The 23,206-nt window shown below is 30.7% G+C and overlaps 1 protein-coding gene across 1 annotated transcript in view; it reads left to right on the forward strand.

The window, feature by feature from the left end:
- PCDH11X (protocadherin 11 X-linked) overlaps positions 1 to 23,206 on the forward strand; it is a 773,446-nt gene that overhangs the window by 633,755 nt on the left and 116,485 nt on the right. Inside the window, exon 7 of the mRNA XM_032620904.1 lies at positions 9,270 to 9,293. Within this exon, the coding sequence (XP_032476795.1) occupies positions 9,270 to 9,293 (24 nt within the window). The remainder of the gene's footprint in view (positions 1 to 9,269; positions 9,294 to 23,206) is intronic.

The following is a 23,206-nucleotide window of genomic DNA, read 5'->3' on the forward strand; positions in this document are numbered from 1 at the left end:
AAAAACATAGGATTAGAAATTCATGCATATTTATTTCAAAACCATATATCAAATTCTTCTTTTATCTTCATTAACCTAAAGGATAATATATATTCTAAAAAATAAAAATCCAAAAATTTCTTCTAGTAAGAAAAAACAATATTCTTAGGTCTTATTTAAATCAAGTAGTATTCATTATTTTAAAAATGAGTATTTTTATCTTTCCCTTGGCACTTGAAATCCAGGTGTAATGTTTCAAATTACAGGGTAAAGATCAGATTATTTTGTTTTTGGAAACATACATTGTGGTTTGGTTATTTAATTTAATTACAAAATTTCCCCTTCAATTTTTACAAACAAAACTACATGTAGTCCTTAAATTTAATTTAAAGAAATAAAATTGAATTTAATTCTATTTAAACAAAAACATGTAGAATCACTTTTAGAATTTTTTCAGTGAGTTGTAACTATGCAAACTGAGTTAACACTGGTTTCTTCCCTGCCTGATCCAGTACAAATGTAGAAACAGAATAAGAAAATATTACTACTTAGGGATCAGGGGATTCAAGGACCTGCCTAGAACATTTTAATTGTCCCTTCTTACAAATCCTTGTGTCATAATGTTTCATCTGAGTGCAGTGAGCACTGGAGGACCAGATAGAAGTGACATACATTTTAAATAAACGTCTTGGTTGGTCATGCTTTAGATTCTCTTAGGCCAAATTTCAGATTCTTAGCAATACTAATCTGCATATTTGATACAATTTGTGTATCATTTCCCCAGCCTGGCTAGCAGAAATATTATCATTCTATGTTTGAAGCAACTTAGCTAAGTAAAGGGAGAGATTAATACTTAAGAACTCAAGCAAGTAAAGTATCAAATTTATACTATGTGAAAGATCTATATTTTCTTTCTTATTATGTAAAAAGTAGATCTTAGGCAATATTTTATCTCTAACTGATATGCTTTTCTTTTGCAAATACCAAAATATAATATTTATATTTTGTGTATTCAAAGAGCTATTACCTTGAATCTGTGTCTTCTAATCATGAAGTGAAGATGATTTCTAAGGCAGATAGCATTTGGTTTATTCAAAAAAACCTTTTAACATGTCCTATACAGTCAGTTCATCTGTCAGACTGGTAGCATAAGTCGTTCATACTCCTCCTTCTCTTCCTGTGCATATAAACTTTTATTTAATTCAGTTTGAAATAGCTTACTTCTACTTTTCATTTCTTCTTCATGTTTGTGGCACTGCCTTTTACTCTTTATTCTTTTATTTGTAAAATACTTATCAACATATCACCAAAGGAGATTGGTTCTCCACAGTAGATACCCAATGTTACACCACATGGAAAATGTCTCTTCTTGTTTATTCCTAAAATCTATAGCCAGATGTCCATGTGTCAAGTTTATCCATTGACATTTGAAATATAAAACTAAATAATTTTATGGATAATAATTATATATGGCTAGTGTCATTAAGCACTAGATTTTAAAATAATTTAAATCTAAAATAAAAAGAATGATCATACTTCTTTTGATATCAAGCAAACATAAATGTGGATTTTATTTCATTCTTTTAACTGTCCTAATGGAAAAATAGGTCTTCCAATACATTTACTTTTCATTTTTTCTTCAATATAATGTCCCAAATAGTTGAAAAAATAAAACTAGCTTGAGACTATTTTTTAGAAATGGCCTATTGTTTCAAGGTTAACTCCTTTCCCCAAATGTTAAAATACAACACATGAATAGCCAGTTAGTTCCAAGAATGAAAATTTCTGCCAAAGCTTGTGTTCTGTACACTGGCACAAAGTCCCAGCAAAATATACATTAGAGAGAAAGACTATAAAATAGAAAATAAATGAAAAGTCTCCAATTATATAAAAATACCAACTTGGTACTGTGATTTAAACTGGTATTGATTCACTGTGATTACAAGAAATCACAACTTCCTAGACACTAACGTAGCATATGAGAAAATGAAAACATATTCATAAAGAGAATCATCAAGTCAGATTGCCCTTCTAACACCATACTTTTTCTTTCAGTCATTTTATCTACTTAAATATGTGATATGTAAATATTAAGAGATACATCATAGAATAACCAATTTACTTGGAATTTTCTAAGTAGTACATCCAGATACATCTCTCTAAATTGATGCATTGGGAGAAAAAATACTATCAATAAATAGTGTTCACTATCTTTCTCATTTTTCAGAGAATTTTAAAGTGAAATTAATAGAACATTGCTTTGGAGAGCCATATAATATTTACTGATAGTGAAAGATAGAATGTTATTGAAATTAGTTCTCATGGATTTTTAAAAATTATGCTCCTGTGTACAAAAATGTATCAACCTCTGCCCAAAATAGAATTAAATCAGGTATTTTTCAAATGGTTATTATATGAACTATTTCCTTTCCTGGTTTCCTATTTCATATACTACACATATATTATACATAAGGAATATACAGAATATGTTTATAATATAAATATAGATGTGCACATATTATAAATATAAATGTTTCTCCAATGAAACATCTTTGTCTCTAAATTGTACTTTAAATGGTATGCAGAGCCTAATATTTTTAGCAATGCATATATTCATGCGGAAGGATAAAATACTCTGGAATTCACAAAGTTGATTTCCATTAATGAAATAATAATCTGAAGTGTTTTAGTAAAAGCCATTCCCTGATATCATGTCCACTTATGCCATACAGAGACTTTAATTACCTACTGTTTTCTTCCTACTACAGCAGATTTTTTAATTCGTTTGTTATAGAGCAAACAGTTTGGTGAAAATGTGAGGGAATATATTCAAAAGTTTTTTAATCTAAAAAGTAACTTATTTTTAAAAGAAAGTTTCATTATATTAATAAAACTAGTACATGTACATTTAGCACATATCTCTAGATTTACTTAAGGTTTATCTGTGTTATTTTTCTGTGTGCACAACTCATGGTCATTGACAAGCCAGTCAAAGCTTCTAAAATTGGATAAACTGATTAAAAGAAAATCATATTAAATTTCACAAAGAGATTTTAAAACTTAAATCCTTTAGTAGTGTGAAAATTGTACACTATTACTTTGGAGGTATGTACTTTGCATTAAATCAGGCAAAGGAAAATGCTTCAAAAATCAATTTCTCTATGGACCCAAAGACCAGATACACCATCAAGTCCTATTTTAAAATGGTCTTAATTTAGAATTCATTCACTCAATAACAGATTGAGTATTAAAAGGTGTGAAATATTTGAGAGCTACAATTGTTTCAAACATTTTGGATAGCTTAGAGGCAGATTTCATAAATATTGATTTTTTAGTATTTTCTTTGCCAAATGAAAAGACAATGGATCCAGCCCTCAGGCTTTTGTTTTTGGAATTTCTCAAGATCATTTAAATTTGTGTTATTTTCAGAACAGCTTTATACACCTCCCAGAATAATGTAACTAGGGCCTTGGTAGGTCCTTTCAATGAACTGTAAAAACATTTATATTCCAACTTTTGCTTTCTTGAAAAGTTCAGAATCCTTCATGTTTCAGTTTCTTTGAGGTTTGTTTGTTTGTTTGTTTTGAAGTTGGGGGAGTGGGCTCAACTCTTTTTATTTTATTTTATAGTTTTTTTGTGTGTGTGTTTTTGTTTGTTTGGTTGGGTTTTTTTTGTTTGTTTGCTTGTTTTTGTTTTTTTTTTTAGAAGCACTGCACAGCTTGCAGGATCTTAGTTCCTGACCAGGGATGGAACCGAGGCCTTCATCAGCGAAAGCCTGGAGTCCTAACCACTGGACTGTCAGGGAATTTGCAGCACAATTCTTAAAGGAAGGATCTTCTCCCTTAAATAACCAAACTAAACCAGAAGTATTTGGAATTAGCATTTGTGCTGCTTAGAACAGTTTTACAAAGTGATTAAGTGAAGCCAAAATATCTGTGTTCACAGGAGTCCTATTCTCTAAGGTATCTGGCCCTGTACATCTCAGATTTTTTCTTCTCTTAATTGTAACTGTCAAAAGGAACTATTATGATTGGCTAGATTCACTCCCTATGCTTCTGAACCATTTAAAACATTAAGGTCAGATTTTGAGATGGAACTTTTTGACTTAAATCTTTAAGGAAAGGAGGAATAACACTCCAGGACCAAGCTAAATTACAAATTACAATTTTTATTAGGAATTATCTTTTTTTCGATTTGCCAAATCAAGATTTTGATTCGTAAAGTATGCTCTTCTCTTGTTTGCCCTTGTCAATTGGTGTGTACAGGAAAATGTAAATTACATTTAATATTCATCTAAATTGGCATTTCCCCAAAATATATTTTAAAAGCACTGATTTTTTGATACTCCCTGCAGTAAATGTTTATCTTGGGCAAATAGGTTCGGATACACATATTGTTTCCATCTCTTCGAAATGGTCAATAAACCATCAGTAAAACATTTCATAGTGTGTGAGTTCTTTGGTAGAGAAAATGTGAATTCTAATTCTACTTCTTCCTTTCATTTGTTGTGTGGATCATAGATAAGTAATTTCATTTCCTCTTATTTTTTAAATTTATTTTTATTTTTTATTGAGATATAATTGATGTATAACATTGTGTAAGTTTAAAGTGTGCAACATGTTGATTTGATACATTTATATATTGCAATGTGATTACCATTGTAGCTTTAGCTAACAGCTCTATCATGTCACATAATTTTATTTCTTTTTGAGGTGAGAAGATTTATGAGCTAGTCTCAGCAATTTTGAAGTATGTCATATAGTATTTTTGACTGTAACCAGTATGCTATGCCTTGGATCTCCAGAACTTGTTCATCTTCTAGTTGCAAGTTTGTACTTTTTAAGTCATTTCATTTCTTTTGACCTCATTTCTTCATATGTATACTAAGAATATTGAATCAAATGACTTTCTAAGGGCTCTGGTCCTTGGCCTGTGAATTTATTTTATTCTAGAAAAAATTTAAGTTGTACCTCTGTGCTCTTTGAAGTACAAACACTGTCAACATAAAAAAGAAAATGACATTTGAAAGTACTATCTGTTACACTGGTCCCAAACATATCCCCTAAATAAAAGGCCAGAAAACCAATAGATTATGGATTAGAAAGATTTTGTAATGAATAGGAAAAATGAGTTAATTTCAGGAATTTTAAAAGACATACAGCTCTAAGCTGTGGTCCCAAAGATATCCCCTAAATAAAAAGGCAGAAAATACAGCCAATAGTTTATGGATTAGAAATATTTTGTAATAAATAGGAAAAATGTGTTAACTTCAGAAACTTAAAAATATATACAACTCTAGGCTAAAAAGGAAAATAAGCCATTTGGTATGGCTCAGCATGAGTTTGGTTAACCAAAATCCTATTAATGTAGAGAATGGTAATTGCATATTAGTGAAAATGTTTCCTTTTAATTTCTAGGTTTTAGTCTCTCCAATAAAGCCAACACTATGATTTTGATTGTCAATTTGGAAATGAATATTTCTTTTTTTTTTGGCTGCACTGTGCAGCTTGCGGGATCTTAGTTCTCCGACCAGAGATTGAACCCAGGCCATGGCAGTAAAATTGCCAAGTTCTAACCACTGGAGTGCCAGGGAATTCCCTGAATATTTCTTTAATCCAGCAGTAAACTAACATTTATAGAAACTCAGGACTGATATGAATGGAAATTTTAATATACAGAGATGAGAAATTTATTTTATACTTGCAACATTGCTTTTATTGTAAATAAGGTACTCATTATACTAATCGCCTTGCATCTTTTGCATTTGTAGCCTTAACCTTTCACACAATTTGAACAGAAAATTTGATTTGAGCTTCACTATTTTTGTGGTTCAGACTCAAGTATAATAATGCTGTAGCTTATTAGTTTTGCAATAAACAAGAGATGCACTGGGGTGATTTGGATTATACATCAAGAATTGGATCTTCTTGGCACATCTTCTGGAACGCTTTAAAATTAGCATTATTCAAAGAAAACTAGGTATTGACCAATTAATTTGACATTACATCTTCAAGTACATTGTTGTTGTTGTTTTTCATATCGATTCAGCTATATTCTGTGACCTTCAGTACAAACTCTTGTGTGGCTTGACATAAGAAAATGAATGAGGAACTTGTTCTCAAAAATTAGTCCATAACTTAGAATATGTTAGTCTTTAGGTGAATTGAATCTTGATTTATCAGATTTTTCTCTATATTAAGAAGCATAGTAAACACTGTAATGTACTGAGACATGGTGATGCATTAAATAAATAAATATTTAAATATTTATTTAATACTTATAGAAAACATTATCCTTCAATTGACTATAGTGGCAAAGATATCTGCTTATCTCCAAATGAATGTCTTTAAAAATATTTCCAAATCTTACTTACCCCCAAGGTAATGAATGACCTTTTAAAATTTCATTAAAGTAGCTTTATTATGTGACTTTAAAAATTATACATGATAAAACAACTGCAATTGTTACTATTTTTTTGAAGTAAATGGCAGTAATAGATTGGTTCATGATATTTGATCAACAAACATTAAGGCAACACAATCAATTTTGTGGTGAGCTCTGTTGACCTTTAAGCTATTCAAGCAGTATCTATTTATCAATATTTTTTTTCACATTTAGCCAGATGTTCCTAGTGCATGTTGAGTATTTAAACATTTATGTTAGGATTATGAAGGAAATATTAAAATATGTTTGTATAGAGTAATAAAACATGTTCTGGTATTGTTCTTGTGATAAATTTTTGTAATTTTTATGTGACTTAAGTAGAAGCTGCATTTTTTACTGTAAAATGTGATTCCTTAATTTAAACTTTGTAGTACAAGAATCCCAGTAATTCATGTTGTTTACTAATTAATTACTTAAGTTCCTTTACTAATTAAGATATTTGAGTAATAAATTTAGAAAGTAATGTTAAAACCTCAAGTATATTTCAAAGTAAGCACGTACACAAACTTAAATTTTTATGTGATTATTGCATTTGTGTAAGTAAAACTAATGATACCTGAACTATTAATGGCTTAAATTTATGAATTAATACATTTATTATTAAATACATTGCAGAATATTTAATAACCTGAAAACAATTTTCTTGGTGAAAGCAAGTTTAACTTGTTAGATATATTTATTTTATTTATTAGTAAAATTTCAAGTTACACATAAATGGTATACTCATCCATAATATAACTTTAGTTGGATTAATTAGTAAAATAATTCATTTCAGTCATAGTGATTCACGTAGATTCTAGTATCTCAAATGGCAAGGATTATCCTTATTTTGATCTTGCAAAAATCTTGAGCAGTGTGGATGCTTCAAAAATATCAATGATAAACCTTTAAACATTAGGAAGCAATTGAAATTTAGGAATGCATTTGGAAATGAACTTTATGTAAAAATTCTTCCTAATATAAAGAATGTATCTATTAATTTCTGTGTCAGCATATGAGTACTTAATATTGCTTTAGAGGGGGAAAATTGTTCCCTTTTTGACTATTTTTCATGTGATGAATTTGTGTCTCTTCAGAACTGTCCTGAAAATTTTATGCAGAATCTGCTTATTATCCTGAATTTTAAAGAAAATTGATCAATATTTGACTTTACTAGTTTATAAACCAATTTTCATTTTTCAGCTTGGGAGCTAAATGTCTCCTGGGATAGATTTTTAAAATGTGTTTGTTTTCTTTTTCATTGTTGTCATGTCACTTGTTTTGCTTTTTTTATTTATACCTCCTTACCCTTAGAAATAAGTCTAGGCCTATCACATTTTTTTTTTCTGACCTTTTCAGTTACCAAATTGGAAAGGATTTTAATAACTAGGTCTAGAACACACTGAAATTACATACTTAAAAATGAAAGCAAGCACTTTATTACTTCTCTGCTTAAAACAGCCTTTTTTTCTCACTCCAGTATATTGAAAACTCTACATTTAAATATTACAGGATTTTTTTAAAAAAGTATTATAGGAATTAATTATTAATTCAAATAATAAATTAAAATACTGTGTGTGTGAGAGAGAGAGAGAGAGAGAGAGACTTATCATTGAAGTAGAACCATTATTTGAGTGGTGCAGGGTTGATGAATATTATTTAGAAGATCAATTCTACCTAAAGTGCCTTGTGAAAACACTACTTTTTTTTTTCTTTATGCTTTGGTTTGTATTACCATTAAATTACGTTGCTTATGGACAAAACACCTTATGATGAAAAATAAATGTGCCACGTATATGTCAATGACACTTAAAATGTTGTGCAATGCTCTCTAATTAATCCATATTATTGTATAGAAACATTACTTTCACCTCCATTTTTCTGTCTTTGACCTATTCCTTCTCTCTAAGCATTTCATACATCTTTAGTTTCATAATATTCAAATTTAATCCAAAGTTGATTTTTAACAAGTTCAAAATGTTTACCTTTAAAGTTTTTATCTTTAGATGTGTGTTATTAAATATATCAGAAAATCATTTTTACTGTTGGCTTTAAAATTTTACAAAGAATAAATCTGTGATTCATTTGTCCGGATCAACACATATCAAAGTATTTATAAATATATAATTACTTTGTTTTGTTTAAAAATAGACTTTGCTATTTGTCTTAGATCAAGCGTGATCTCAGTGTTTTGAAGGAAGTCACTTGATAATGCAGTGCCATAATTTATTTATCTGGATAATAAATATAATGATCTCGAATCCCCCGTTTTTAATTGTGAAAAATAAATGAAATTTTAGTTATGAAAATAGCTGTATTATAGAAAAAGTGTCTTAACCAAGATAAGAATTCTTCTATTGTGCCATCTAATATTAATATCCATTGATGTTTTGTTTTTTCTCATGATTTTTTCAAATCGGATTTGGAGGAAAAGCAACCTGTTAAGTCAAAAACAATGTTTTCCTTATGCTACACTTCCTGTAGGAGGTTCCAGGAGAAAAAGTGAAATTTTAATAGAGGACTATACTTTGTTATCATCAGCAATGAAGCTAGAAAATCTACTGAGTTCTTGCAAAATGTTGAGTTCAACAATACATTGCCTTCAGGGGAAGGACCAATCATGACTTCCCAAGAGGTCAGAATATAGCATAGGCTTGGTCTGAGTTTAGAAAAACATACTATAGGAGATAGATTTTTATGGGTTATCAGTATTCTACCTTATCTATCTCAGTCATCACGTTCTCTAAAAAATGATGTTGAACATATATTGCAATATATTACAATTTACCTTTATTTAGTTAATGTAACATGTTGGGAATAAAAGAAAATATTTATTTGTACTTAACTTTGTTAAACTGTCTTTTTAGCTTTCATTCCTGGACTAAAGAAAGGTACAGTAGAAATCAACACAAATCATAACCATGGTGCATTTATCATTTTAAAATGAATTTGTGTTTGTTTTAAGAACTTTGGCCTCTTCATTTCTCATAAAACATTGCAATTTCAACTGTTTGCTTCAAACACATTTTTAGTATGTTTAAAATGAACTGATATCTAGGGAAGGTATCAGTCATTTGGTTATCTTATATAACTGGATGCTTTTTCCAAGTTATGTGTAATTAATCTTTAGATGTTAATGTGAGCCTGTTGTCATTTATTTGACTTACAGTAGTTACTTTCAAATTACCTATGAATTTAATTATTCATTTTTCTCCTCTGACAGTATAAGCATATTTAGGCATTTGTCTGAGGATGCATTAAATATATAATTCTACTTTTGTATATTTTCATTTGAAGTTGATCTGTAAACTGTGAATGCTGTATACATGCCTAACAAAATAATCCAAGTTGACATTCTTTGTGAACTTGTAAATAATATGCATTTTCTTTGCCAAAAAATATATATGGATTACATGTGAATCTATACTAAGTCATGGTCAACAGAAAACAAATATCTTTAAATATGGAGTTTAAGCAATCAGTTAAAATGTATCTAATTTTACTGTGCTGATAAAGTTTTAAAATGATGCAGGATATTTTGAATGTTCCAAATATATTTGCATTCTCTGTGTATATGCACCAATTTCTTTATTGTGTATTTCATAGTTCAGGATGGATCTATCATATTGTTTCATTGCTATTTAAGACAATAATTCATTTCACTTCACACACTTTTAAAATATGTTACAGTCCATCAATATTTTGACCGGGTGGAAATAGCACTCAAAGAATATTTTTTTCTGAAATCAGTCATAAAAATCTAAATCGTTATGTAAAGAACTTCCCCTTTAGTTTTTAATTTTGACATATCATCAATACTAACAGCATGTGTTATTATTTTTGGTATTTTAAATGTTTTTTTCAATGTTGCTTTGGTCTTTTTACATTGCATTGGCATATTTCTCTTGTGATCTTATGTAATTTGTTTTAATGTCCATGATAAATTTTTAACTATCATCTAACTAGCAGAATTTCAAGCTAAATATTTTACTCCTCATGAAAGTCTTGAGTATTCAACATTTACATGGGTTATTCATGTGAAAGTGGATGCATTACATGTACTTTTCATTTTTTCTCTCCCCTTCTCATTAGTTTCTATGTGTCCCATGATAGATACTGTTCAGAAACTAGAGCTATATAAAGTCATGGTGATATTTTTGTGGTTGTGATGCAAAGTCAAGGTGTTTTGAGCATAACTATTCAGAGGCATAGTGGAAACAGCATTTGAATGTGAGCCATGACATCTAGAGTTCTAATGACAGTTCTGCACCTGACTAGATGCATACTGGCCAAGTCATTTAAACTCAGAGTCTTCATTTTCTTCTTTCCCTCATTAAAAAAATCTAGTAATCATAATTATGCTTAAGCCTCAGGAGAAGTCATGCTGCTAAAACATGACAACATAATAATAATAATAATCACAAATTAAAAAAAACAAGTGTGTACAGTTCTATATGCAGTCCCTATAACCTACAAATGTTTTTATCTTAATACACCCCTGCTATGTGTAAGTTCTATCATTTTATCCATTTTTGCAAAGATAGAAACTGAGGCAAAGGAAGGAGAAATAATATAGAAATTCATTTTACAAAATGAATTAAAGCACTTTCCCTGTATAAAACACTACTATTACTTAGATTTTTAAACCTTTATCAATACACCAATGAGTAATGATCATTGCAATTAAACTCATATTTTAAATCTTGCTGTAATTGATATTTATTTAGTATATTCATAATGCAACTGGGCTCTGCCTCCAACTGCACTGAAACACCATAGTACCTTTTGTAGTTATATTCTATGATAATTTTCATACCATATTTTATATATCCATTTTTCATCAACTCATTTGAGTAGACTTGCTATTATTTAACTCACATAGCACAATTTCTTAGGCATATTTCATGTAGTTAAATGTTAGTTTATAAGAGGAAAAAGCCCTCTGTGAGTCTAATCATAAATTTATAAAACTAAGATCATTTTGCTTATTTAGCTCTTCTATTGAAAAGTAACTGATAACCAGGGATGACATTGAGTTTTTTCTTAAATACAAAAATATGTAGGCTTTTTCCCTCACAGTAAATAAGATATATACATGCAAATTCTTAGTAGTAAGATAATTACTTTTAATTCTGGTATGCTTTACTTGTCCCCAAGTATGAAATTGCAAATATATACTTGTCAGTTCATTCAGAGCAAATTCTTTTGTACCACCTTCTGAGGAAAACATACATTAATAAACATTTATAAATTAATACCTTTCATTGAATTTGCTTGCAAGTGTACTTTCCTTTTTTGTGGACATGTTTTAATGTAAGGTGAGAGTTTTAGCTATAATATATCAATTACATTTTCTGTTTTCATTGAGGGCTAGGGTTTAAGCAATAGAACGTCAACTGGTTTGTCTACCTGCAGTCGTTCATTGTCCATAGTAATGTTCAGTTGTCCAAGCTGAGTGTTGGCATATCATTACAGTGTTTTATTACCCTTCTGGCCTTCAGATAGCTCTCATGGATCTGTTCTTGAGAGAGGTTTCCATATTTATTGTTAGTTCTCAAGGGCCAGCTGTAATTTAAGAGTTCATTACTTTAGACTTGAAATGTTGAATTTGAGTCAGGAGAAGCTGTTTAGAGATTAGAATGTTGGGGGGAAAGGTAGGTTGAAGTGGAAGGTTCTAGGAAAAACTGGGGAAATGAGTTACCTCTCAGCCAAATGAATCACCTCACCTATCTTCATCCAACTACTTAGTTAATAATAGTTTGTGAACATAAAATATAATTCATCCTTATGCATGATAGATATGGAGTTTTTCATATGTCAATTAGTAAGAAAAGTAATGTCTTTTCATAAGGTATCTTTTTTTTTTCATGGCCAGGAGTTAATGAAAATGTATGTGTAAGTTTCAAAATGAAAAACTTATAGCACAGGCCATAATATTAATCACTTTATGTTAATTTATATAGTATCTCCCTAAATTCTCAGACCAAAAGACTAAATCAATATGCAGTTTTGTTAGTTTTGTTTTCGATTACTAATAGTAGACTCTAGAATGTCATAGAGCAATATTTGTGAAAGGAATTAAGTCTAATGAAGCATTTGCCTATTTTACTATCTAAAATTGCCTTCTTTAGATCATGCATAACAAGTTCATTCCACCATATTATGTATTATACAGTGACACATAGAATTAGAAAAAACATGCCTTATGATAAAATTATATTGTTTTTTAATGTTTTTTTACAATGAAGAAAAAAAAGAAACAAATGTGATATTATTTATCACATAAAAGTTGACTGATTAGTAGAAAATTTAGTATCTTTTTGAGGCTATGCAGTGTATTAAAGTTAGAAAATGGGTGCAGTACTTTAGTGTTATCATTCTGATAAAAACTCTTGGCATAGCTTCGAAACAGTATATAATTTGTGAATAAAAATGCATAATTTAAACTTTATGTTCTGAGTATATACTAATGTCTTTTAAAAAATCTTTGTAGGGAAATAAATAGTATTGCTGGGTGACATATTGGTCAGCTGCTTGTTAGCAAATCATGGCTTGAACATTTAAATGACCCATAAACATTACTTCTGCTACAGCTAATAAGAATAGTAACCCTGATTTCATAAAGCATAATTTTATTTTACATCACTCTTACATTGCCTTGAAATTGATACTATTTGACTGACACAGTAAAATGATAAAATATTACTTTACTTTCATTTGCAGATGCCATATCAAAAGCTGAATCTACTATGAGACAGAATTTTTCTATTGAAATATACTTTACAAACAGGTGATTTTTTTCTAGGACACACATAACAATTGATTGTTGAAAAGGCAACTTTCTCATTAGGTAAATTGTCTATCTGAGAATATAGCCCAGGATTCTTCAAGTTCAAGTAATTTATTATCATTGATTTTGATCAGCACTGTCACTGGAAATATAATGAGGGACACATATATAATTTTAAATTGTCTAGGGGCCACATTTAAAAAACAAACAAAAAAAAAACAATAATAGGTGAAATTCATTTTACCAATATATTTTATTTAACCCAACATAAGCAAAATATCATTATTCCAAGAGGTAATCAATATAAAAATTTTCTATAAGATAGTTTACATTTCTTTTCATAGTAAGTCTAGAAATCTGGCATGCATTTTACACATACAGCACACCTCAGTTCCAACTAGCCACATTTTAAGTATTCAATAGCTATGTGTGACTAGTGGCTGCTACATCAAAAAAGCTTTAGATACCTCTCGAAGACAAGGGATTTGGGATTGGGCTGCAGAGAAAAAAAGGGCTTTGGTATACATTGGCTTGATATTATACCTTGAAGAAAAACAAACAAACAAAGAACCCTTGAAAACCTTGAATTTATCCTTGCTCATCTGAGGACATTTTCCCCCTGGCTGGCCAAAGTTCAAAGGAAAACAGAAAACATTTGGGAAAGGTACTCTTGTTGATTTTCGCTGTCATGGGGGATGAAACAATGTGCAATGTGAAACAGCAAAGGGCTGTATAGATCAAAGTCAACACTTTCAATTGCAGACATTTTGTCATATGTTTGAGGCTCTTAAGAAACACAATGCATTGCAATTTGCTCTCCTTGAAATTCTTGAGTAGTTTTCAAGAGGAGCCTTCAGTAGAGAACACTGATTGGTGCTTGTTAATCTCGAGGCATGGACGATTTTAAAACGTGTATTTTATAGCGTTTTATAATAATCAATATGTATCACTACCAGAACTTGAGCCAGAAGGCTGAAAAGTTTCTATCTTCCAGTTCATATAAAATGTGATACTTCAATTTTAAAAGATTAGCAATATAATTTACCATGTTAATGTGAATGTAAGAATGTGAATTTCTAAGAATATTAAACAAGAGCATGTAATTTATTAAACAAATCTAAAATACTTATATAATAGATGACTGCATGTGGTATTCATGGTGCTCATGCTCACAGGGTGTATTTCCTAGGTTCACCCGCTATAAAAATGATTCTAAATAGTGCTGTGTGTCAGACAATTTAAAGCATTGATTTCTTCACTTGAAAATCACTTATTACTGGTCCAAAATATCACCAAGCTAAAAACAGAAAACAACTTACAAAGTAATGAACTGCAATGCTCATTTAATAAGACAACATTCAAGTAGATTGAAAAATGCTTCATGTTCTTAACTACAATCATATCTAATTATATTGTTGCTTATAGGTAAACATATGGAATATACTATTTACCTATTATTTAGAATCCAAGTGAAATTTATAAAATTTTAACAGTTTGCATTTTGAAGAAACTGACTGTTGAAGGCTTTACACAATTTGAATTTATATCAGATTAACAAAAATTGTATTTTCTTTGCTGTCTATATTTGTTGCTGTTCTCCAAATGTAACAATATCCTAGAAGATAAGAGGGAAGAAATAGGGAACTTTAGAAAACTCATATTAAATACTTTCCAAATATATTGACTCTGGCCTTCTTAAGCTTTTTCTAATGTGTTTAAAATGCAAAGAATAAGAATATTTAGAGAAGTAACAAAAAGAGGGGAAAGATTTTTGTCAGCAAATGTCAGAATATATAAAGCTTTAACAAAAACAAGATGGTAGGTGTGTAGAAATTGATAGAACAATGTGGTAAAATAGTAAATAAGCTGACCATAATGCATACCTGAAGTTAATATATGATTAAAAAATAATCAAAACCAGAGGTAAACAAATATGTATGAATTATTAAACAAATTGTACTGTGAAATTTGGCAAAGTATTTGGAAAAAGATCATCACCCCAAAATACAGATCCAAAAAAATTATAGTAGGTCAAAGATGTAACTATAAACCTGGGGACATACAGTAGAAGAAAATATGTGAATATTAATTAATCAAAGAAATGGACTTCATTTAAAATTTTACTCCTGAATATCTGTATAATTTGTGACAAAACTAGTTCCAAACATTTCTGATAAATATATTTTGTTGAATTGAAATACTGAAATTAGTTCTCATGCTACACTATGGAAATTACTTTTACTCCAAAAGTTTAAATTCTAGAGTGATTCTGTTATCATTAATTTAGACATAGCTCTTGAAAGAAAGGATGATTGCAGAAGGCAGACTGTATGACACTAAGTAATAGCTATTCTCTTTTTTTAAATATTGATTTTGATGATAATTGTAATAATAATCACCAACTTTTAATGAGTAGGTATAAAACATTACTCATTGTTCACGTTTCAAAGCAGCGACAGATGAAGTCTGTCACTTTCAAACAATGGGTTATCTTTAAATGATTGTATGATTTCTTCTAACAATATTTCATCAAACTGGCTTACATTTGTAGATGCAGCCCTATTGCTCCTTTCATGCTAATGTACATTGAGAGTAAAGAGTTTCTTAAAAGTCTTGCACAAACCTGCCTTTTCCTCCCAACCTTCTCTTTCACAGGCCTCTTGACAACTCTCGACAGCCCTCTTTCCCTTTGCTTCCTTTTATTCAACAATCTTTTTTGAGTATCTGGTACATGCCAGGCACTATACTAATTCCCTTCCTTCATCTTTTAATCTCTCTCCAATAGGCAAGGGATGACATGGGAGAAAATTAGTAGTATAGCTATAGTTAGAGATGGAAGTTAGATAGAGGCAGAGGTAGAGTTATTTATTCATAAATATATGAAATTATGATTTTAATATTAAAGTTCCATGGTATGCTTTGTAAGAAGATTTAACATATTGTGACCTTGCATTACAATAACATAGAGATAAATTTCAAATGGGATTGCTAGAAAAAGAACTATATACAATTTTCAACATTTTCTCAAAATATTCAGAGGCAGAAGTATAAGCCAAAGAGTCTGCCTGGGTGGATCACTTTGAGAATGTACTCTTTCATGCCTGCTATATGATTGCATTTCAGTTTAATACCAAAATGGTCCATGCATAGCTTCATCATGAAAAATGATATTGGAATTTTGTTTAAAACTCTATAAACAAAACTACTTTTTAATCATATATACTTCTGAATATTCTTCCACATTTTTCAAGCTGCTAAAGCAATCAGGATTGATTGAAAGTCAGATAACAGAACTACTTAACTTGATAATCTAATTTTAGGCTCAAGTATAAAAGCATCCACTTACCTTAGTTATCAGTAACTGCACTGCCTAATTTATTTTTGAGGTTAGTTCTATGACTCCCCTAAACGTAATATTTTATTGTAATTAGTTGATGTTCAAAAAAACAGCATTGTTATGAAGGGAAAATACTACCAAGATTTTATTTATTCCATATGTTCTTTTAGGTTTTCTGGCAAGAACTCTGAATTTTCATTTTATCTATGATAATATTATAATAATAATTCTTATTTACAGTTTAATGGAAACTCAAAATTAGGGTTATACCATACACATTTGCTTACTTTTAGAATTTACTTAAGAAATATCACCCAATCAATTGATACTTTCTTGAAAAGACTCTCTACTGGAAATTGTAAAATTTTTTAACTAATTAATTAACACATCCTAATTTAAAAGGATTTGTTGCATTGTTATGGTATTTAGTTGTAGTGTGTGTTGCAGTTTCTTCAACTTTTCAATTTTCCCTTGAATACAACTATTGTAAACATTTTCTCTTTGAAAGCTTATATAGCAGAACTAATATATGTTCATTTAGTGCTTTTATTGAGATATAATTCACATAATATACAATTCACCCTTTTAGAATGTACAATTCAGTTGTTTTTAATATATTCATAAATGTGTGCAACCTTCACCACTATTGAATTCCAGAACATTTTCATCACCCACAAAGACCCACATAACCATTAGCAGTCACACCCTAATCCCCCTTATCCGCATTCTGGCAACCAATACTCTCACTTCTGTCTCTAGATTTGCCTATATAGGAAATTTCATAAAATAGAATCATACGCTATGTAGTCTATTATGTCTGACTTCTTTTACATAGCATAATGTTTTCAAGATTTATCCGCATTATAGTATATATCAGTACTTCATTCCTTTGTAAGGCTGAGTAATATATCATTGTATTGTATGGTACACACATTTTGTTTATCCATTCATCAGTTGATAGAAATGTGAGTGTTTCCATCTTTTGGCTGTTATGAATAATGCTCTACAAACATTTGTGTACACTTTTTTGTGTGAACATGTTTTCAGTTCTCTTCAGTGTATATTTAAAAGAGTAGAATTGCTGGGCCATGTGTTAACATTATGTTTAATATTTTAAGGAACTGCCAAACTGTTTTCCAAAGTGACTGTACCATTTAACATTCCTATCAGCACTGTATGGTGGTTTTGATTTCTCCAAATCCTTACCAACACTTGTCAATATCTGTCTTTTTAATTGTAACCACAGTAATGGGTGTGAATTATTATCTCACTTTGGCATTGATTTACATTTTGCTAATGATTAATGATGCTTAGAAGATTTACATGTGCTTATTGGCCATTTGTATATCTTCTTTGGAGAAAAGTTTAGTTGAATACCTTTCATTTTTCTTTTGGAGTATTTTTTTTTTTAATTATTGAGTTGTAAGAGTTCTTTATAAATTCTGGATGCTAGTTACATAGAAGATATACAATCTGCAAATAATTCTTTTCATTCTTTAGGTTGTCTTTTTATTTTCTTGATAGTGTCTTTTGAAGTACAAAAGTTATTTTCATGAAGTCTTATTTGTCTATTTTTTATTTGTTTGTTGATGCTTTAGGTTTCTACATCAAGAAATCAATGTCTAATACAAGGTCTTCAAGATTTGCACCCATGTTTTCTTCTAAAAAATGTATAGTTTTAGTTCTTACGTTTAGGTTTTTGATTCATTTTGAGTTAATGTTTGTATATGGGGTGAGGTAAGAATCCAACTTCATTTTTTTGAATGTGGAAATCAAATTGTTCCAGAAGCATTTGTTGAAAAGACTATTCCTTACCCATTGAACTCTCTTGGCATTCATGTTAAAAATTGAGCAAAATGAATATGTTTATTTCTGGAATATAAATTGTGGTCTGTTAATCTACATGTCTATCTTCATGATTGTACCACAGAGGCTTGATTATTGTAATTGTGTGTTAAGTTTTGCTATCAGAAAGCATTTCTCCAAATTTGTTCCTCTTTTTCAAGATTGTTTTTGCTAATATGGATATCTTGAATTTCTGAAACAACTTTAGGATCAGCAAGTCAATTTCTTAAAAAAAAAGTCAGCTCAGATTTTAATAAAAATTGTATTGGATATATAGAACAATTTAGGAAGTATTGCCATTTTAATAATATAAAGTCATCTAATCCATAAACACATATCTTTCAATTTATTTAAATTTTATTTAATTTCTTGATGTTTTATAGTTTTAATACACAAGTTTTGAACTTCTTTTGTTAAATAGGTTCCTAAATAGTTTATTCTTTTAATGTGCATAGAATTGTTTTTAAATTTCAATTTCAAATTGTTCATGGCTAGTGCATCAACATTGACTTTTCTATGTAGATCTTGTATCCTGCAACCTTACTAAATTGTTTATTAACTCTAAGAGTATTTATGTGTATTTCTTTGGATTTTTTGTATACATTATTTCACCTGTCAATAGAGATAGTTTTACTTCTTCCCTTCCAATATGAATGTCTTTTAACTCCCTTTCTTACCTAATATCCTTCTTTGTCTCTAGTAACATTTTTTGTCTTAATGTGTTTTTTGTCTCATGTTAATACAATTTCTCTACTCCTCTTTTGATTACTGTTTGTATGGTATCTATTTTTCCATCATTTTATTTTCAACCGATTTGTATTTTTGAATATAAAGTGTTTCTCTTGTGGTCAGCATATAGTTGGATCATTTTTCAATTTGTTCTTTCAATCTATAGCTTTTGATTGAAGTGTTTAATCTGTTTACATTTAAGATAATTACCAAGTTAGGACTTGCACTTTTTTTTATCAATTTTATACACATCAGTGTATACATGTCAATCCCAATCGACCAATTCAGCACACCACCAGCCCCACCCCACCACAGTTTTCCCCCCTTGATATCCATATGTTTGTTCTCTACATCTGTGTCTCAAATTCTGCCCTGAAAACTGGTTCATCTGTACCATTTTTCTAGGTTCCATATACATGCTTTAATATACGATATTTGTTTTTCTCTTTCTGACTTACTTCACTCTGTATGACAGTCTCTAGATCCAACCAGGTCTCAACAAATGACCCAGTTTCATGCCTTTTTATGGCAGAGTAATATTCCATTGTATGTATGTACCACAATTTCTTTATCCATTCCTCTGTCAATGGGCATTTAGGTTGCTTCCATGACCTGGCTATTGTAAATAGTGCTGCAACGAACATTGGGGTACATGTGTCTTTTTTTTTTACATCTTTATTGGGGTATAATTGCTTGACAATGGTGTGTTAGTTTCTGCTTTATAACAAAATGAATCAGTTATACATATACATATGTTCCCATATCTCTTCCCTCTTACGTCCCCCTCCCTCCCACCTTCCCTATCTCACCCTTCCAGGCAGTCACAAAGCACCAAGCCAATATCCCTGTGCCATGCGGCTGCTTCCCATTAGCTATCTACCTTACATTTGTTAGTGTATATATGTCCATGCCTGTCTCTCGCCCTGTCACAGCTCACCCTTCCCCCTCCCCATATCCTCAAGTCCGTTCTCCAGTAGGTCTGTGTCTTTATTCCTGTCTTACCCCTAGGTTCTTCATGACATTTTTTTTTTCTTAAATTCCATATATATGTGTTAGCATACGGTATTTGCCTTTTTCTTTCTGACTTACTTCACTCTGTATGACAGACTCTAGGTCTATCCACCTCATTACAAATAGCTCAATTTCGTTTCTTTTTATGGCTGAGTAATATTCCATTGTATATATGTGCCACATCTTCTTTATCCATCCATCTGATGATGGGCACTTAGGTTGTTTCCATCTCTGAACTATTGTAAATAGAGCTGCAATGAACATTTGGGTACATGACTCTTTTTGAATTTTGGTTTCCTCAGGATATATGCCCAGGAGTGGGATTGCTGACTCATATGGTAGCTCTATTTGTAGATTTTTAAGGAACCTCCATACTGTTCTCTATAGTGGCTAAACCAATTCACATTCCCACCAGCAGTGCAAGTGTGTTTCCTTTTCTCCACACCCTCTCCAGCATTTATTGTTTATAGATTTTTTGATGATGGCCATTCTGACTGGTGTGAGATGGTATCTCATTGTAGTTTTGATTTGCATTTCTCTAATGATTAATGATGTTGAGCATTCTTTCATGTGTTTGTTGGCAGTCTGTATATCTCCTTTGGAGAAATGTTTATTTAGGTCTTCTGACCATTTTTGGATTGGGTTGTTTGTTTTTTTTTGTTATTGAGCTGCATGAGCTGCTTATAAATTTTGGAGATTAATCCTTTGTCAGTTGCTTCATTTGCAAATATTTTCTCCCATTCTGAGGGTTGTCTTTTGGTCTTATTTATGGTTTCCTTTGCTGTGCAAAAGCTTTGAAGTTTCATCAGGTCCCATTTGTTTATTTTTGTTTTAATTTCCATTTCTCTAGGAGATGGATCAAAAAAGATCTTCTGTGATTTATGTCAAAGAGTGTTCTTCCTATGTTTTCCTCTAAGAGTTTTAGAGTGTCCAATCTTACGTTTAGGTCTAAAATCCATTTTGAGTTTATTTTTGTGTATGGTGTTAGGGAATGTTCTAATTTCATTCTTTTACATGTAGCTGTCCAGTTTTCTCAGCACCACTTATTGAAGAGACTGTCTTTTCTCCATTGCATATCCTTGCCTCCTTTGTCATAGATTAGTTGACCACAGGTGTATGGGTTTACTTCTGGACTTTCTATCTTGTTCCATTCATCTATATTTCTGTTTTTGTGCCAGTACCATACTGTCTTGATAACTGTAGCTTTGTAGTATAGTCTGAAGTCAGGGAGTCTGATTCCTCCAGCTCCATTTTTCTCTCTCAAAACTGCTTTGGCTACTCGGGGTCTTTTGTGTATCCATACAAATTTTAAGAGTTTTTATTCTAGTTGCATAAAAAAATGCCATTGCTAATTTGGTAGGGATTGCACTGAATCTGTAGATTGTTTTAGGTAGTATAGTCATTTTCACAATATTGATTCTTCCAATCCAAGAACATGGTATATCTCTCCATCAACAGATATCATCTTGAATTTCTTTCATCAGTGTCTTATAGTTTTCTGCATACAGGTCTTTTGTCTCTCCAGGTACGTTTAATCCTAGGTATTTTACTCTTTTTGTTACAATAGTAAATGGAAGTGTTTCCTTAATTTCTCTTTCAGATTTTTCATCGTTAGTGTATAGGAATGCAACAGATTTCTGTGCATTAATTTGTATCCTGCAACGTTACCAAATTCATTGATTAGCTCCAGTAGTTTTCTGGTAGCATCTTTAGGATTCTCTATGTATAGTATCATGTCATCTGCAAACAGTGAGAGGTTTGCTTCTTCCTTTCCAATTTGGATTCCTTTTATTTCTTTTTCTTCTTTGATTGCTGTGGCTAGGACTTCCAAAACTATGTTGAATAATAGTGATAAGAGAAGACATTGTTGTCTTTTTCCTGATCTTAGAGGAAATGCTTTCAATTTGAGAATGAAATTTGCTGTGGGTTTGTTGTATATGGCCTTTATTATGCTGAGGTAGGTTCCCTCTATGCCCACTTTCTGGAGAGTTTTTATCAGAAATGGGTGTTGAATTTTGTCAGAAGTTTTTTCTGCATCTATTGAGATGATCATATGGTTTTTATTCTTCAATTTCTTAATATGGTATATCACATTGATTGATTTGCATATATTGAAGAATCCTTGCATCCCTTGGATAAATCCCAGTTGGTCATGGTTTATGATCCTTTTAATGTGTTGTTGGATTCTGTTTGCTAGTATTTTGCTGAGGATTTTTACATCTATATTCATCAGTGATATTGGTCTGTAATTTTCTTTTTTTGTAATATCTTTGTCTGGTTTTGGTATCAGGGTGATGGTGGCCTCATAGAATGAGTTTGGGAGTGTTCCTTCCTCTGGAAATTTTTGGAAGAGTTTGAGAAGGATGGGTGTTAGCTCTTCTCTAAATGTTTGATAGAATCCACCTGTGAAGCCATCTGGTCCTGGACTTTTGTTTGTTGGAAGATTTTTAACCACAGTTTCAATTTCATTACTTGTGATTGGTCTGTTCATATTTTCTATTTCTTCCTGGTTCAGTCATGGAAGCGTATACCTTTCTAAAAATGTGTCCACTTCTTCCAGGTTGTCCATTTTATTGGCATAGGGTTGCTTGTAGTAGTCTCTTAGGATTCTTTGTATTTCTGCAATGTCTGTTGTAACTTCTCCTTTCTCATTTCTAAGTTTATTGATTTGAGTCCTCTCCCTCTTTTTCTTGATGAGTCTGGCTAATGGTTTATCAATTTTGTTTATATTGTCAGAGAACCAGCTTTTAGTTTTATTGATCTTTGTTATTGTTTTCTTTGTTTCTATTTCATTTATTTCTGTTCTGATCTTTATGATTTCTCTCCTTCTGCTAACTTTGGGTTTTGTTTGTTCTTCTTTCTCTAGTTCCTTTAGGTGTAACGTTAGATTGTTTATTTGAGATTTTTCTTGTTTCTTGAGGTAGGCTTGTATTGCTATAAACTTCCCTCTTGGAACTGCTTTTGCTGCATACTATAGGTTTTGGATCATCCTGTTTTCATTGTCATTTGTCTCTAGGTATTTTTTGATTTCCTCTTTGATTTCTTCAGTGAACTCTTGGTTATTTAGTAACATAGTGTTTAGCCTCCATGTG

The sequence above is a fragment of the Phocoena sinus genome, chromosome X, assembly GCF_008692025.1.
Source record: "Phocoena sinus isolate mPhoSin1 chromosome X, mPhoSin1.pri, whole genome shotgun sequence".
Classification (NCBI taxonomy): domain Eukaryota; kingdom Metazoa; phylum Chordata; class Mammalia; order Artiodactyla; family Phocoenidae; genus Phocoena; species Phocoena sinus.